Source organism: Pipistrellus kuhlii, unplaced genomic scaffold (assembly GCF_014108245.1).
Source record: "Pipistrellus kuhlii isolate mPipKuh1 unplaced genomic scaffold, mPipKuh1.p scaffold_m20_p_16, whole genome shotgun sequence".
In the NCBI taxonomy this organism is placed as follows: Eukaryota; Metazoa; Chordata; class Mammalia; order Chiroptera; family Vespertilionidae; genus Pipistrellus; species Pipistrellus kuhlii.
The window spans coordinates 35,144,993-35,163,448 of NW_023425471.1; the positions used below are offsets into that span (position 1 = coordinate 35,144,993).

An 18,456-nucleotide genomic window follows, 5' to 3' on the forward strand; every position below is an offset into this window, starting at 1 on the left:
TATTTAATTATTTTAAATGTTATTGGCATGAAACATATTACAAAAAGAAATTTCATTTGGTTTCTTATCTAAGCCATAGAGAGGGGAAATAATTAAACATGACGAATCTTCATAAAATTACTGGGAAAATGCTAGAACTTATTATTTAACTTTTCAGCTCTGAAAACTATACAAACATCTACCAGTTTAACCACAATTCATATAGCTATGGAGTACAATAATTGCCAAATCCAGGCATTCTCAAACAGAGTATCCATATTGCCATTAGGTGTGACAAATTATGCTTTTAAAATTTTATTGACACTGTTACACATTTGACCTTATTAAGTACTCTGTAGACATTAACAAGGTCTTTCTTTATCCTAGCCCTGCAGGAGTTAGTAAAAAAAGATGGTTTAAGTCAAAATAAGTACCAACCAAGAAAGATACAAATGTACCGAGCAAGTTAATTAAGTCAAGAAGTGGAGGATAACAGACAGGAAAAAATCATGTAGAAAGATATGGAGGTAGAGATACAAAACAGCAAGAAATATTCAGAAAACTGAGCACAGCATGACTAGACCAAGGTTGGGGAACTTTTTATTTTTTTCCTGCCAAGGGCCATTTGGATATTTACATCATTCAGCACCCATATAAAATTATCAACTTAAAAGTAAATCTGCTAAATTTGCTCAAATATTTAATTAACTCACCCCTAATGCCTTGGCAGGGCCAGACCAAATGATTTTGTGGGCCTTATACAGCCTGTGGGCCAGATGTTCCCCATACCTGGACTAAACTAAAAATGAGTAGTGGAAAATGAGGCTAGAGAGAAAGCAAAAATCAGACAATGAAGTCGTTTGTTTGGTCAAGGACTAGACTTTAATCCTAGTCTTAAGGAGCGATATCATGAGAACTGCACTTCAGAAGTATAACTTTATGGAAGATGATTTAAAAGGGGCAAGAATGAGGTCTAAATGATATTTCAGAGTCTGGGTAAATGATAAAATGCTGCATAAAATAGTGCCCTGAAGAAAAGAAGTGGCAGCAGGGGTAGAGGAAGAGGTCAACCATACCAAGGAAGGGAAGTACAACACCAAGGAAGTAGGACTGGTAGGATTTGGTGATAGAGGAAATGGTAGGCAAAATAGGAGTAGATTTCAAGATGATTATTACATTTCTGGATTATGCCACTTGGTGGATTATGGTAACGTTAACCAGGGTTGCGAACACAAGAGAAATGGATGTTAAGGTTAGAGAAGTGATTGGAGGAGGAAGGATAAAGAAAAGGAAGGTATGTACATTTAAGGACAATATTGAATTTGAAACGCAGTCAAAAGGCAGCTGCACATAAGGTTCTGTTATAAGAGGAATTTGGAGTAAAGAAATCCATCACATAGAAGTGTCAATTAAAGTCATAAGGACGGATGTGGCTGCCTAAGGACAATGTACAGAATGAGCAAATCAAAGGAACCAAGGACTTAGGACCAAGCTCTAGGAATCGGTATGTTTAAAGACCAAGCATAGAGAGCAAAGATTTTAAATGCAACTTAAGGTAAAAGAAAACCTAGGAGAGCTTAGTTATTATATAAGTCTAGGGAGAAGAGAGCTATGAAAAAGGAGTGATGAAATACAGGTACCGGTAGTATCAAATGGTACTAGAGAAACCAATAGGATAACTTGAAAAGTGACTGAATTGTACAAACATCTGACACAATCCCCCCATTGTACTAATCCTACTCTTACATAATATACAACTGTCAATAAGTAGAACAAGTTTCTTAAGTAATATCAGGCCTTCATTCAACATAATATTTAATATACATATTATTTTTCCCAAATGTTCTCCTTATTCATATGCTGCTGTGTCATATTTTATTATAAATGTACCTCCACTGACACATGATAAATGATTTATGCAAAGCTACTTCCTCTTATGTGATGGTATGAGTAGATTAATAGCTAATTTACAAGTATGCTGAGAGTGAAATCTCAACATATCAGAACTACTATGGAAAGAATCAAGCTACAGAGGACTAATACATGTATTTGATGGTTTGTCCATTTAAGTTATCATGCGTCTTTTTAATAAAACTCTTAAAAACAAATTATATAACTGCCACATTTTTAATCCTCACCTTAGGATTTGTTTATTGATTTTGGAGTGAGAGAGAGAGAGAGGGAAAGAGGGATGGGGAGGGAATTGGGGAGGAGGAGGGAGAGGGAGAGGAAGACATTGATAAGAGAGAGCAACACTGTTCTGTTGCCTCCAATACATACCCTTACCAGGAATCAAACCTGTAGCCTGGGTATATATCAATATATGTCTTGACTTGGAATTGAATCCACGCCTTTTTTGGTGTATGGGACACTGTTACAACCAACTAAGCCACCTACTCAAGGCTGGTACATCCTTAAACAAAATATCCTAAATATAACTTATTATTTCCCTGCTAACTCAAGGACATGATTGCATATATGAGTTAGTGAACTCTGCTATAACATAGAAATACCCTCAGGAGTTATTGAGGTGTTTAGAGTCATTTGCTCTGATACTAAATAAAGCCAAATGTTATAATATTTGCACTCTAGTTCCAATCTTTAACAGTTTCTATCTCCTTCTCCCTTACTTTTAGTCTGTCAGCTGTTATTTCTTGATCACTTTAGTGCACCTGTATAAAATAAACCCTCTTCAGACTTCCCAAGCTGTGCTAGTCTGCTGTGGATATAAAGCAGAGCATTAGGCTCATTGAGGCAACATAGAGAGAAAGAGTTAACAAGCTCTGATTAAAGGCTAAAAGGTCTTTGTCATCCCAAGGCTTGATGGATTTGATGACATTTTGTAGGCTGCTCAGATTACTTGATTTAACTTCTTCTTTGGCTCTCAAAACTTGATCAATCTCTTCAACAGGTAAAATAAGGATCAGTGAACCTATTACACATCAGTGAAGTGTATATTTACTGCTGTGTGTTTGTGTACACATCTAATGATCACATGTACAAATATTTTATTACTAAAGGCCTGGTGCATGAAAATTTATGCCCTGGAGTGGGGGTCCCTCAGCCTTCCCTGCCCCCTCTCACAGTCTGGGAGTCCACAGGGGCAGGAGGCAACCCAGCAATCAGGGGAAAGCAACACCCCATCACACCTTTGCTGCCACCACCTAGGACGGCCTTGGGTGGCTGGGCAGCACCATCTGAGGCTTGCCTGTGCCGTGGGCAGGCCCTGAGCGGTTGGGGAGATGAGGGAACTGGGGGACTCTGACTCCAGAGTCAGGCACACGGGGCTGACCCAGCCTTGTCACATACCTGCTGCCCTGGCAGGACTGAGGGGACTGGGCACTGCCATCTTTGAGGGCGTGGCAGTCAAATAGTATATTCTCTCCTTATTGGCTGTGGGTGCTGGCATCTTTGTGACAGCGTGAGGGTTAATTAGCATAGTCCAACTTTATTAGATAGGATTATTTTTGGCACATTAGAAAACATTTTTAAAACGTATTAAATCGTGCTAAATGCATTTTACTCACAGCTCCTCAGTGATATTAGGACATGGCACCTTTCAGAGTAATTGCAGTCTTTAAAGACTGCCTTTTTTATAATACATCATTGGATGCTAACTATACTTTCTCTTTCCACAAATAACTATTATAAATGTTTAGTGTACCCTAGCTCTTTCTGCTGGGCTGTGCAGAAATCAGTTTCAACTGTGTTTTGATATTACTTCACTCTATCTTCTTTTGTGAAGTGATTGGCAGACTATTCTGGCCTCAAATTTGCCTACTGGAATTCCTTCTTCTGTATCCCATCCTACCATAATACTGGTTACTATTTATCCTTCAATACCTAATTAAAGCATCACCTCCTCACTGAAGCCTTCCTAGATTTATACAGGATATACCTAAATGTGCCTTTGTGTTCTCATTAAATCTTTGCAGGAGGAAAGGGATATGGGTATGGAAGGGTTGGTATGTCAAGTAAAGTGTTATGCATTATAAAATATTATATATTTGAGGGCATTTAAAAGTCTACAGCATATTTGGGAAATACCAGATTTAGTATGACTAAAACTATGGTACATTGGGGAGAGTAACAGGCTCATACTGATAGATGTCATACACCATAAGTAGGCTCTTCACCTTTATCAAGGCAGCAAATGGTCATTAGCATAGCTTTCTAGGAATGTTGCTATGTTAGAACTGGATTGATATTTTTAAGGATAACTGACAACAGTACAGAACATTTGTATGGTAAAAAGAATGTATCAGTACAGGGTACTAATTTTTAAAATTGTTGAAATAATATTGGTGGGAGAAGATAACAGCAATGGGGATAGAGAGACAGGGATGGATTCATAGTCTGTTCTCTAAGACTTGATAATGGATTAGATGCAAGGACAAAGAATAATGAAGTCTGGAGGAAAGTTGGAGATTGGGTAGATAATGGTAACTCTATAATGTAAAATGAGAAAGACAGGAAAAAGAGTAGACTTTGGGGGGAGTCAGGTTAAGGGGAAGAGAGAGTGAACTCAGGAGATATTGTTATGTAAGAGCATGTGCTCTAATCCAATCAAAAAATGATCAAAGGACCTAAATAGACACTTTTAGAAAGAAGACATACAGACGGCTGACATATGAAAACATGTTCCAAGTCACTAATTATCTGAGAGATGCAAATCAAAACAACAATGAAGTACTATCTCACACCTGTCAGAATGGCTACCATCAACAAATCAACAAATGACAAGTGCTGGCGAGAATGTAGAGAAAAAGGAACCCTCTTGCATTGCTGGTAGGAATGCAGACTGGTGCAGCCACTGTGGAAGACAGTATGGCATTTCCTCAAAAAATTAAAAATGGAACTTCCATTTGACCCTGAGATCCCACTTCTAGGAATATATCCCAAGAAACTAGAAACACCAATCAGAAAGGATATATGCACCCCTATGTTCATAGTAGCAAATTTATAATAACTAAGATTTGGAAACAGCCTAAATGCCCACAGCAGAAAACTGTGGTACATCTACACAAAGGGATACTACGCTGCTGTAAAAAGAAGGAATTCTACCATTTGCAATAGCATGGATGGAACTGGAAAGCATTATGCTAAGCAAAATAAGCCAGTCAGAGAAAGATTAATATCACATGATCTCACTCATTTGTGGAATATAACGAACAATAAAAACTGAGGTACCAAAACAGAAATAGAGTCATAGAAGCATCAAACAGACTGTCCAACCTATGAGGGAAGATAGGGGTAAGGAGGTAAGAGATCAACCAAATGACTTGTATGCATGTATATGAGCAAAACCAATGGACACAGACAGGGGAGGAGGGGAGAGCCTGTGCTGGGGTGGGGGTGGCTGGGAAGAGGTCACTGGGAGGAAAAGAAGACTTATGTAATACTTTAAACAATAAAGAATTTAAATATAAAAAAAAGCATGTGCTCTGGAGCCAGACACCCTAGTGTCTAATCTGGGCTTTGCTACCTATTCACTTTGTGACCTTGAGCAGGTTATGTAACCTCTGTGAGCCTCAGTTTACTCATCTATAAAATAGGAATACTAATACTACCTTTCATAGAATTGCTGTGATGTTTAAATATGAGGTGACATATGTAAAATATTTAGAACACTAGGTACTTCTTTGTTGTTTTGATTTGCATCTCTCAGATGATTAGTGACATGGAACATGTTTTCATATGTCTCTCAGCCATCTGTATGTTTTCTTTCTAAAAGTGTCTTGGTGCATGAAATTTGTGCATGAAGGGGTGTCCCTCAGCCTGGCCTGTACCCTCTCCAATCTGGGATCTTTTGGGATCAGGCCTAAACTGGCAGTCAGACATCCTTCTCGCAATCCAGGACAGCTGGCTCATAACCACTTGCCTACCTGCCTGCCTGATCACCCCTAACCACCTCTGCCTGCCAGCCTGATGACCCTAATGGCTCCCCTGCTGGCCTGATTGCCCCTAACTGCTCCCCTGCCAGCCTGATTGGCACCTAATCGAGTCTCAGGCCACTGGGCAGCTGCCATGGACAGCTTGCCTGAGTATCAGGCGGACCCTGGCGATTGGGCAGCTGAAATCCCAGGTTTGTCTGAGCTCGAAGCCACAATCCGCAGCTTCCCTGAGCCTTGGCCCAGACCTGGGTGGCTGGGAAGCCACCATTAGTAGCTTGCCTGAGCTCACAACAGCCATCCCCGACTTCCCTGAGCCTCAGGCAGCCTCTGTGGCTTTGTCTGGAAGGACATCTGGAAGGTCCTCCGGAAGGTCTCCCGGTCTAATTAGCATATTACCCTTTTATTAGTATAGATTGGCACATGGCTTAGAAATGTTATTTTTCTTTTTTGTACCTTATTTTTATGATGTCTATAAGACATCTAGTTAGGCCATTAAACAGGTAGGTTTGAATAATGAGAGATGTGAGCTGGAGTAATAAATCTGGGGAATTGCTAGAATATAGCAGATTTTAAAGCTACAAAATCAATTAAGAGCATTCATGAGGAAAATAAAATATATATGAATATACTGTATATGTCTGTATATAATACACATGTATGTACATACAAAAACGATAATAGAAAAAGACCAAGGATAGAACTTAGAGAACAAAATACCCAAGAAGAGAAACAACATAAAGAAGTTAATGAGTATTTAAAGGTAGGTAAAGGACAAAGAGAGAATGGTGCTTAAAAAGCCAAAGGCAGAAAAATTTTTAAGGAGGGAGGGAATCAATAGTGCCAAGTGATCAGGACTGGAAATAGACCATTGGATTTTGAAATTAGAGGATCATTGTTGACCTTTTTGTGAACTGTAAAAAAGCTGAGCTGTGAAAGGTAATTTAGGAAACAGAGAAAACAAGTATTGATGATTCTTTAAAAAATTTAAACTATAAAATGTAAAAGGAAGATGAGAGGCTAGTTCAAGAATAAGTAGGATCAAAAGAAGGTGTAATATGAGAGAAACCTGAGAATGCTACTAAGCTAAAGGGAAGTCAATGAAGAGAGAGTATATGAAGATATGTGATTTACTCTTATCTATTTTTTGAAGTACTGAAGATAATGAAAATGCTATCACAGGTATAAAATTTCACTTTAAAGATGATCTAGAAAACTTCTGTGAGAAGTTAATACTCTGTTTTAAAACACAAAAAAGAAAAAGAAAAAGGTATATAGTTGTCATTTAAAAATGTAATTAGTCCTGTATTTTAACAGAACTACTTCCTCAGACTATAATAACATTTTGAGAATTCTCAGGATACTATCAAAATAGAAAAGTCATTATTAAAATACAGCATTAACTATATTTTTAAACAACAGATTTTAACTTGTTTTTCATTCTGCATTCTGAAATTTTTGAATTTTTAGATAATATTTTTTCATTCACATGAAATAGTACAAATAAACAAATCCACTTCACAATTCAGTGATAGTAATAGGCTCTGTATATAACAAATTACTAATTTTTGTAGCTCATTAGAATAGGAAATTTCAATTTGTGATTTGCAGATGTTTGCATCTATAGCAAGTACTCAACAATTTCTTGAATACCTAGCAAGATGTCTATGATTCTTCAATGTGTTTACTTGTTAACAACATGCCATTTTATCAGTCCATTCAGCCCAACTTCCTGAAGACTGGAATATCTCATTCCCTTCTCATCATTTTGTGTGAGCTACTCTATAGCAGAGGTGTCGTTTTAAAGGTCAGACAATTCAATATATCAATGTTGATATCACAAAGACCTGGCTTCAAATCAAAACTCTACCCCCTCAACAGCTTTGTAATTTTGAGTGAGCTGTGTAATGAAAACATTCACTATATCTAAAACACCTAATTACTTCTAAACAAGTATTGCAAGACAAGTACAAACTCCTACCTATGACCGACAATCAAAGAAATTTAGCTAGGTAAGCCTAGCTAAAGAACATGGGCAAAAATTTCAAGAAATCATCTAAAAAAATAGTTTTCAAACCTTTCAATAGAGATATTAGATTTTATTTAGACACATCCTATATAGTAAAAGGCTAATATGCAAATCTACAGAATGGCTGAATGGTGGCATTGCTGTGCACTGACCACCATGGGGCAGATGCTCAGTGCAGGAGCTGCCCCCTGGTGGTCAGTGCGCTCAGCCAGAAGCCCTGAGCCAAGCTCACTGCTGGTGAGTGCAGCAGCAGTGGTGGGAGTCTCTCCTGCCTTTGTGGCAGTGCTAAGGATGTCTGACTACTGGCTTAGGCCTGCTCCTCCTAAGCTGGCAGTCAGACATTCCCTGAGGGCTCCTGGACTGTGAGAGGGCACAGGCCAGGGTGATCCCCCAAGCCTCTAGTTTTATAATAAGAAGTGTACTGTAAAAAGAAAAACACTGAGCCCAGCTGGTGTGGCTCAATGGTTGAGCGTGGACCTAAGAACCAGGAGGTCATGGTATGATTCCCAGTCAGGGCACATGTGGGCTCAATCCCCAGTAAGGGTGTGCAAGAGGCAACCCATCAATGATTGTCACTCAGATGTTTCTATCATTCCCTCCCTCTCTGAAATAAATAAAAATATAATTTAAAAAGAAGAAAAAAATCACTGGAAGTAAATATCCCAATTATTTAAAAAATGTAATATCCTGGACATAAATAGCACACCATAAAAGATTATGAAAACTGCTTATTATAGTTGCAGCAGAACTAACAATGAACAAATTTCCTTAAATATCTGAAGACTGATTATAGCTTTCTAACACTACAGTGTTCTCATTGGACAAACCAATTTATCTGCTGTAGCTTCAAATGCTGATGGAAAAAAAAAAGAAGAACAAATAATTGATAATAAAATTTAAAAAAAAGAAAATGCCTACTGTATTATCAGGTAAGAAATTTTAATATTTAAACACTCACTGCTAAATAACAGCACCTACATAGCTGGGTTGTTGTGAGAATTAAATCAGATAATATAAGTAAATTGTTTAATCCAGGATCTCACACTATAAGTATGGTCAATAAATATGCATTTTCACCAGTCAATAACAAAGTTATCATTCATAAAATAGGTCATTTCCTGAAATTATCTAAGAAAAGATACTGAGTTTTGTCATTTTCTAAAAAAAGAAAAAACAAAAACAAAGCATTTAGGCTGGGTCTACACAGGTTGTCAGGTAAACACTGTCCTAGAGTTGCAATTCAATCACTACAATTCTGGTGAATCAGACTTCTGAATGCCGTATATGGCGCAAAGAGAGATGCACTTCTTTTTTTTTTTTAATTTCTAGAAGCCCACAGACATCCTTAACACTTGTTAGGATAATGACATTGGCTGAATTGTTTGTGCTGTTGCTCTGATTGTTGCTAAGGCTTTAATTTCTGCAGTTTATTACATTAATTACTAAATTTCTACCCAAATATTAATAATAATCCTAATCATTGCATTTGCAATAATCCAATGTACTTTTCCTAATTTTAAACAATTTGTTATTCTCACAGACAAAACTTCTAGTTTTTATGAACAACAAAGCAACAGGAAGAATTTCATTTTTATGTTCCATTCAATTAAAGTGTTAGTGCAAATGGTATCACACAAAATGAGTCCTCTAAATATAATTCTAGAAGCAATTTAAGACAAAACTAGACTCACCTGTAATTGCAAAGCTTCATGATTTTCTAACCCTTCCACAATTGGTGAAAATCGTTCTCTGTTATATCTTTCTGCTGCGGTAGTTATAGCCCCTAATAGTTTCTCGAGACTAGAGAGAAAAAAATAGAAAAGGAATAAAACATATCACACACACACATTGTGAATATGGGGTTATCTCTATCAGATTTCCCTGCCTTATTTCTGGTGTTTGATCAGGAGATAGATCATCACAATTAAAGAATTGTGTTTCTAAGTGCATATTTCAACATATTAAATATTGATAGCATTAAATAATTTTAGGGCATCGACATGAAAATTCAATTAAAAATCTTGAGGACAGTTTTTTTTTTCCTGTGTGACATTTTTAAAAAGATACTTAACTGATGAACACTGAAATTTAAAATTTCAGAGTTTGCTATTTTGTGTAACAGATATAAATATATCTGCAACCCAAAATGGTACCTACAAATATTAAGTTTATTCAAGTGTAAACTGACTGTAATTTATTTATTTATTTTGAATTTTTATAAGATCTCAAATGCTCTCCCGACCGAAATTTTATAATAAAGTGCTAGAGAAATTTAAAAATAAAATAAAAAGAACTTAAAAATATTAACATCTACAGAAGCATTTATAATTACCTAGAACAAGCAACTTAGTTACCTGAACAAAATAATAAAGACTATCTCTTATACAGTGTCTGAATCAAATAAAATTCTATATAGTGCACTACCCTTATAAAATTATATCTAAAATTATATTTAAAGCATATCAAATATAGCAGGGTAGGGTGTAGTATATGAATTAAATATTGAAAAAAATATATTTGACTAGAAAAATATTTTTTATGCATGTATAAACTAATTTTTCTATAAAACCTAAGGAAACCTCAGTATTGCATATGTTACCTCATTTATGGTTTGTTCTGAGATAAGATTTAATGCCATATGATAATATTTTTGTTTGTCTTTATGTTTCTAAGGACACATTAGTCAGCATTAACCAACATTTCATTTTATTCTAGCAGATATGAAAAAGTCAACTCACTAGAATATCCCTAACTCTTTGTATAGCCCTGTTTAGATTCAAATGGAAATTACTGCTGGCATGCAAAGTGTTTAGAAGAAACATTTTAGTTCATGTCCTTAGCAGGTATTTCATTATTTATCACAATTTTTTCTTACTAACTAGACATATTAATGACATTACATTTGAAATTTTGCTTCTGATTCAATATTATTCCTATAAGAAGAAATTAACTAATGTATGGTCAGCAATGACTTGCTGAAACTGGCACTTTTATCACAGACTCTCTAAAAAATTACCCAGACTTTCTGTTCTTTCTTTTTAACAGGTTAGTTTGTTTCATTCTATTAATAATTGCTTTATCTTTTCACTTACCATAGGCAGATAAAATACTTCTACAAAATAATAGTACAAAATAAAAGCATCTAGTTAATTTATTAGTTCAAGTAGCCAAATTTTGTTATGTGCACGTGTGTGTGGGGGGGTATAGGGGCAGGTGTGTAGGGGCGTGTGTGTGTGTGTGTGTGTGTGTGTGTGTGTGTGTGTGAGTGTGTAGCCAAAATTACTCTCTGATTATTTTCCTATATTTCTAGGAATTGCTTTACTTTCAACAAGACAAAATTCTATTCATTCAGTCGTAATCCAACTTTGAAGATTTTCCCATTAGAATTCTATGTTTAAACCTATTTTTCTAAGAATCAAACAAAGCTAAAATGTAAATAGATAAGATAAAAATGCTACTAATTTTTTCCTAAAATTTTATATTATTTTTATGAAGTTATCTAAAGAAATAGCATACAAGTAGGAGTTAAATTCTCAAGTGTAACTTTCCATGAAATTAATAACATAGCAATACTTACATGTTATCTTCTCCAACTATGCAAATAGCAGAAAGTATTTTTACTATTTCAGTCATCATGTTAGGTTGTTTGGGGTCAATTGCTCTTGCCAATAGTAAAAGACTTCTTTCATCTCCTAGAATCCTTTGCAATCCAAACTTAAACAAAACAAAAAAAAAAAACTTTCATTCAAAATGCCTTTAGAACATATCTTTAAGAAATACAACTTACAATGATTTTCTAAAACTCATACCTCCACAATAAAGTTCTACCTAATTATATGAATGATCTTCAAACAAACAGTTATTTGTCTTTGTTTTTTATTTGAAATGACTGCATCTTGATAGTTTTTAGCCCTTGATCAGATATGATCTACATTAGACTGTCTAAAATTCCATTAGGATCTGGGAGAAATATGGGAACAATCAGTATTTCTTCAACAAAGAACATGTAAAGCACATATTGACATGATTTTCTAAAGTAATTCCACTTATGTCACTGGGTCTCCCTGGAGATATCTGCAATTCACGGTTAAATCCTCCAATATGTTTGTATAAAAATTAAATTGAACAAAAAGAGTGAAATGCTGAAAAGCTCTTGTATACTATATTCCAGGTAAAGCAATAAGCCTCTGTACAGATTCTTCTGTACCTTCTGTTAGTCTCCCCTTTCAGGCAGCTATGCTGCATTCTGAAAGCTATGAACCCAAATAAATGGCACCTGGATTTCAATAAGTGTCACATTCAACTGCACAGAAAAGTTGAATAAATTATCCCTTTCATTTAATTTTCAGTCCTAAATATGTGTGCACAAGTGTGCATTATAAAAATGAATAGGTATAGACATTTTAAAGAAAGCCCAAAACGTGGATATTCACTACATTAAGGTAATATATTCTTTGATCTTTGTCCCACAGAGTATTTTTCAAATTTCTTATGAAACAGGTTTGCTTTTTACAGTGAAATCTGACAACATTTCATCAGAGTAAAATGGCCATTTCAAGCTAACCTTTAAGTACCAAGCAAATGATTTTCATGGTTACTAATTTAACTTCTAAAAGAATTCATGGGAAAATAGCTAAAGCTCTTAAATGTAACTTTACCAGAGGTCAAAATAAGTAAAGAAATAAAAGAAAAACATAAAAGGAAATGGAAGAGACAAAATATAAAAACAGCAAAGAAAACAGAAGGAATATGTAAAATAAATAAATAAATAAGTGAAAAACACAGGTGTAAAACTGACAATTACTACATAATTACCAAATTTAAAGTAACAACCTTAAAAATCACTCATAGAGTGAAATCATTTAGTTTTCAAATTTCCACTTATTGTTTAAAAGTATTTTATAATATGTAGGGATATAATGATAATAAAAATGAAAATATGAGTAATAATGAAAAACCATAAATCTAAACCTCAGAGCATTATTACAGCAGAGGAAGTTAAGAAGCAATTGGTATATTTTTTATGATCCTATTCTGACATGCACTGTATAAGGAAAAATAAATTTTGAAGTAGGTAATATAAATTCCGTGGGGCCAACAAATTTGATGTTTAAGTCATTTCATATGAAACTTTGATTCTTTGATTATGACAGTTTATTCCAACATGAAGTGGACTTATCACTCCATATTTTTATTTTGAATACATACTTTTCCCTATTATTTCATATGCCTATAAGTTAAAAGATCCACCATGTGTTCATGTTCTGAGCCTCTATCCACAAGATATTAACATGCCTTAACTAAACCTTAACCTTAGTTTAGAACAATCCAATTCAAACCATCATGTTTGTATGGAAAATACAATAATTAATTAATAATACTATAAGAATAAACACTGTTTTGCATATTCACAACTGTAAACCTACTTTTGCCCCACTCTGTATATACATTTACATGTAATCTCATATAATTAAGAAAGCCTTTGCAGATTACTTAGACTATCTCAATGCACTGGTTATTAATAGCTATATTTCACATTTAGCTAGCTTTTGTTTACTGTTATAATTATTTATCTCTATTAATATTTGAGATTCTTAAAACACCACCTAGCCGGGACCGGTTTGGCTCAATGGATAGAGCGTTGGCTTGGGGACTGAAGGGTCCCGGGTTCGATTCCGGTCAAGGGCATGTACCTTGGTTGCGGGCACATCCCCAGTAGGGGGTGTGCAAGAGGCAGCTGATCGATGACTCTCTCTCGTCGATGTTTCTAACTCTCTATCTCTCTCCCTTCCTCTCTGTACAAAATCAATAAAATATAAAAAAATAAATAAATAAATAAATAAATAAAACACCACCTAAAGGGAATTATATAATTAGTAAATTTAGCAGTGGTATTTTACTTAAGGAAATATAAAGCAAATAATTTCTAAGACATTAACAAAATAGTTTATAGAAAAAATAAATTTAAGAAACTCTTGGGGACTCTGCCCCCTCCCTACATGGGAGTCAGTTTTGTGGGACTCTTTCCCTCTCCCCATGTGTGAGTCTGTATTTGTTCTTCAATAAATTTCCACCTTTGCAATAAAAAAATTAAAAAAAGAAACTCTTAACATTTGCAATGGCATAAATGGACCTGTAGAGCATTATGCTAAGCAAAATAAGCCAGTCAGAGAAAGAGAAGTATCACATGATCTCACTCATATGTGGAATCTAGGAACAAAATAAACTGATGAACCAAATAGATCCAGAGACATGGAACCATGGAACAGACAAGTCTCAGAGGGAAGGTGTGGATGTGAGTGAGTTGGAGGAAGAGATTAAACTGAAAACATGTATGCATATCCCATGGATACAGGCAATAGTGTGGTGAAGGCTTGGAAGGGGCAGGTGCAGGGTAGAAGGGGTCAATGGGGAAAAAAACAAAAGAGACATCTATGATACTTTCAACAATAAAGCTAAATTTAAGAAAAACAACTTTAACTTCATGACCTAAGCACAGACTACTTTTAGAAGAAAAAACCTTGTAAAGATTATTTCATTGAGTCCTTCATAATGCAAAACAAACAAAAACCCCCACTAATTTCCAGAAATGCCTTATACGTATGTTAACTGACATTAATTGAACATAAAAGAAAGATAATTCATAACCTTATAATGTTCTTAGCGAACAAGTCAATCCATGGCTTTGCATTTTCCTTTTCAAAGAAATAAAAAACACTAAGAAAATGCTATTCATCATATGACATCTAATTTTTTCTCTATTACAAAAGGAAAAAAAAGCATTATCTAATTTGGGAATAAGACTTATGTGTTTGCATGATTGTAAAAACTTACCAATAATTATTTTGTGAGGGAAAACACATTTTAAATACTATTTAAATGAACCATGATGATTTGCATCATAAAGACCTTTCTGTAAACTGAATAAGCACACACTATTTTGTATGTTTCATATTTTCATACTGTTGGGTAAGTTCTCACCTTTTGTGACAAATGAAGAAATAAACACTACTTACCTTATTATTCATAAATGCTTTGAGGCACTGAATAAGTTTATGCTGATTCTTCTTGTCAATATTTTCTTGCCTGAATTAAAAAAACAAACTATTATACTGTGCTTAAACATTTCCCCTTTGGAGATTTTTTTCATGTTTGTTCTTACTGTTTCTTGTCCAGAAGCTTTTCCAGCTCATCCAGTAAGAGTCCAAGACCTTCATGGCCAAAGTTGTTAACCCAGCTAGGAAATAAACAAAAAAATGCATAAATAAGTTTGTATATTGAAAACATGAAGTATCTAAAGTGAAATTATAGTTTTCAAATATAATAATATCATCTTTATATTGCTCATCATTCTCTTTTTACTCCAATTGCTTCAAGCATCCTCTGTGAGGATGACTCAACATCTTTACCTCAGTATCACAATTTTCCTCACATTTTAGATTGCCCACTCCACAGCACAGCCTTGGTTGTTCTCTAGCAACATATACTTAAACCTGAACTTATAAGCCAATTTATCTTCCTCTGTGCCCCTGCTTCCAAAAATCAACTCCTCTTCCATTCTTCCATGTTGTTAATTACACCACTATACCTTTTTAATCATTCAAAATCAAAATACTTGCACAATCTGTGATCCCTCATCAATATTTTTAAAAAATATATTTGTATTGATTTCAGAGAGGATGGAAAAGAGAGAGACAGAAGCATCAATAATGAGCGAGTATCATTGATATGCTGCCTCCTGCACGCCCTCGACTGTGGATCAATCCCGCAACCCAAGCACATGCCCCCCACTGGAATCAAACCCAGAATCTCCCATTCTGCAGTACAATGCTTTATTCACTGAGCCAAACCAGCTAGGACCCCTCATTCAGTGCATATATCTAGTACCAACATGTTCTATTTAGGTGATAGATATATAATAGGCAACAAAACTAAGCCCTTACCCTCTTATAGCTTATCATCTCAAAGAGGGAGACACATGATAAGCAGATAAACATATAACAAAATGTCACTGAGGAGGAGAAAAAATGGCGGCAGAATAGACAGAAGTGTCCCGAGCCTTGTACCTGAGCAGAAAGAAAGAATACCTGAGGGTCACAGTGGAGTGTTTGTTGGTGAGTTAAGAGAAAGCTATATTCCAGGAGGAGGTGAGGGAATGTTGGACAGGGTTCCCCTGACCAGGAAGCCCCCACTGCCACTGGGTTCTCTCTCAGGGCCACCGGGTTGGACGTGGAAACCATGCAATCTTGAAGGTGAAAGTAGATGTCATTGAAAGCCTGAAAATATACAATTGTGGCACCCACCGAATAGCTGTGAACCCTGGAACACCAGTCCCCTATTGGTACAAACACGTGGTTTCAGAGGAGCTCTACACTCCACCACAGAAAGGTCAGATTTTGCCTGGGAAGAGGAGAGAGAGAGCTACATAACCAGACATCCAGAGAAGAGAGATCATGGGGAGACAAACAAACAGTGCACATATGAAAGAAAAGCAGGTATCACCAGAAAAGGAAGTAAATGAAATGGAGGCAAGCAACCTGTCAGAGAAATGTTCATAAAGTGGCTGAAAAGAATGTAAGAAAAATTCAACAATATGAGTAAGAACCAAGAGGAAATGAAGAAGAACCAAGAAGAAATGAAAAATGGCATAGCTACTGTAAAGAACTCAATAGAAATAATTAAGAGTAGACTAGAAGAAGCAGAGAACTGCATCAGTGAGCTAGAAGACATGGTGGGAAAATATACCTAAGTACAGCAGCTTCTAGAAAAAATAATTAAAAAGCAGGAGGAGAGCCTAAGGGAACTTTGGGACAACACAAAACAAAACCACACTCACTTTATAGGGGTTCCAAAAGGAGAGGAAACGAGCAAGGAATAGAAAACCTGTTTGAAGAAATAATGACAGAAAACTTCCCTGATACAGGGAAGAAAAAACACAAATCCAAGAAACTCACAGAGTCCGAAGCAAAAGGGACCCCAAAAGACCTACATCAAAGGACATTATAATTAAATTGGCAAACACCAAAGACAAAGTAAGAATCTTAAAAACAGGCAGAGAGAGACAGAAAGTTACATACAAAGAAATCCCCATTAGACAAGTTACTAATTTCTCAACAGAAACTCATCAGGCCAGAAAGGAATGGAATGAAATATACAAGGTCATGCAAAGGAAGGGTCTGAATCCAAGAATACTGCACCCAGCAAGGCTATCAATCAAAATTGAAGGTGAAATGAGGAGATTCACAGACAAAAAGGACTAAGGTAATTTATTACCACCAAACCAGCAATGCAAGAAATGCTAAAGGGTGTGCTGTAAAAAAGAAAAAGAAAGAAATAGGAACCAAAGAAGGAACAAATGGGTAAAGAATAAAAATGGTAACAAATAAGTACCTATTAATAACTTTAAATGTAAATGGATTAAATGCCCCAATCAAAAGACATAGGGTAATAGATTGGATAAGAAAACAAGACCCATATATCTACTGTATACAAGAAACCCACCTCAGAAAAAAAGACTCACACATTTTCATTTCCATTTACCTTTTTCCAGGTAAATGGAAATGAAAAAACAAAACAAAACACTAAAAAAATCAATCCCATTTACCACTGCACCAAAAAAATTAAGATACCTAGGAATAAACTTAAGTAGGAAAAGACTTATATGTGGAAAACTACAAGACACTGAAAAAAGAGATAGAGGAAGACATAAACAGATGGAAGAACATACCATGTTCATGGATTGGTAGAATCAGCATCATTAAAATGTCCATACTACCCAAAGCAATCTATAGATTCAATGCACTTCCCATTAAAATACCAATGGCATATTTCACAGACCTAGAAAGAACTCCAAAAATTCATCTGGAATAAAAAAAGACCTGAATAGCCACAGCAATCCTGAGAAAGAACAACAAAGTAGGTGGGATCTCAATACCAAATTTCAAGCTGTATTACAAAGCCACTGTTCGCAAAACAGCCTGGAACTGGCAGAAGAACAGACATATAGACCAATGGAATAGAATAGAGAATCCAGTTACCTTACACCTGTAAGAATGACTATCATCAACAAATCAGCAAACAACAAATGCTGGTGAGGATGCAGAGAAAAAGGTACCCTGCTGCACTGCTGGTGGGAATGTAGACTGGTGCAGCCACCATTGAAAACAATATGGAGTTTCCTCAAAAAACTAAAAATGAAAATCCCATTTGACCCAGTAATCCTACTCCTAGGAATATATCCTAAGAAACTAGAAACACCAATCACAAAGGATATATGCACCCCTATATTCATAGTAGCACTATTTACAATAGCTAAGATTTGTAAACAACCTAAGTACCCATCAGCAGATGACTGGATCAGAAAACTATGGTATCTACACAATGGAATACTATGCTGCCATAAAAAGGAAGGAATTTTTACCATTTGCAGCAACCTGGATGGAACTGGAGAGCATTATGCTAAGTGAAATAAGCCAGTCAATGAAAGAAAAATACCACATGATTTCACTATTTTGTGGATAATAAAGCACATTATAAACTGATGAACAAAAAGATAAA

The 18,456-nt window shown here is 35.5% G+C and overlaps 1 protein-coding gene across 6 annotated transcripts in view; it reads right to left on the reverse strand.

Moving 5' to 3' along the window:
• Window positions 1–18,456, reverse strand: part of DIAPH2 (diaphanous related formin 2) — a 960,594-nt gene that overhangs the window by 710,207 nt on the left and 231,931 nt on the right. For all 6 annotated transcript variants that reach the window (XM_036440044.2, XM_036440043.2, XM_036440042.2 and 3 more), the window contains 4 exons: window positions 15,062–15,136; window positions 14,916–14,985; window positions 11,477–11,613; window positions 9,591–9,699 (listed from right to left, as the gene is read on the reverse strand). In XM_036440044.2, coding sequence (XP_036295937.1) covers window positions 9,591–9,699; window positions 11,477–11,613; window positions 14,916–14,985; window positions 15,062–15,136 — 391 coding nt within the window. The remainder of the gene's footprint in view (window positions 1–9,590; window positions 9,700–11,476; window positions 11,614–14,915; window positions 14,986–15,061; window positions 15,137–18,456) is intronic.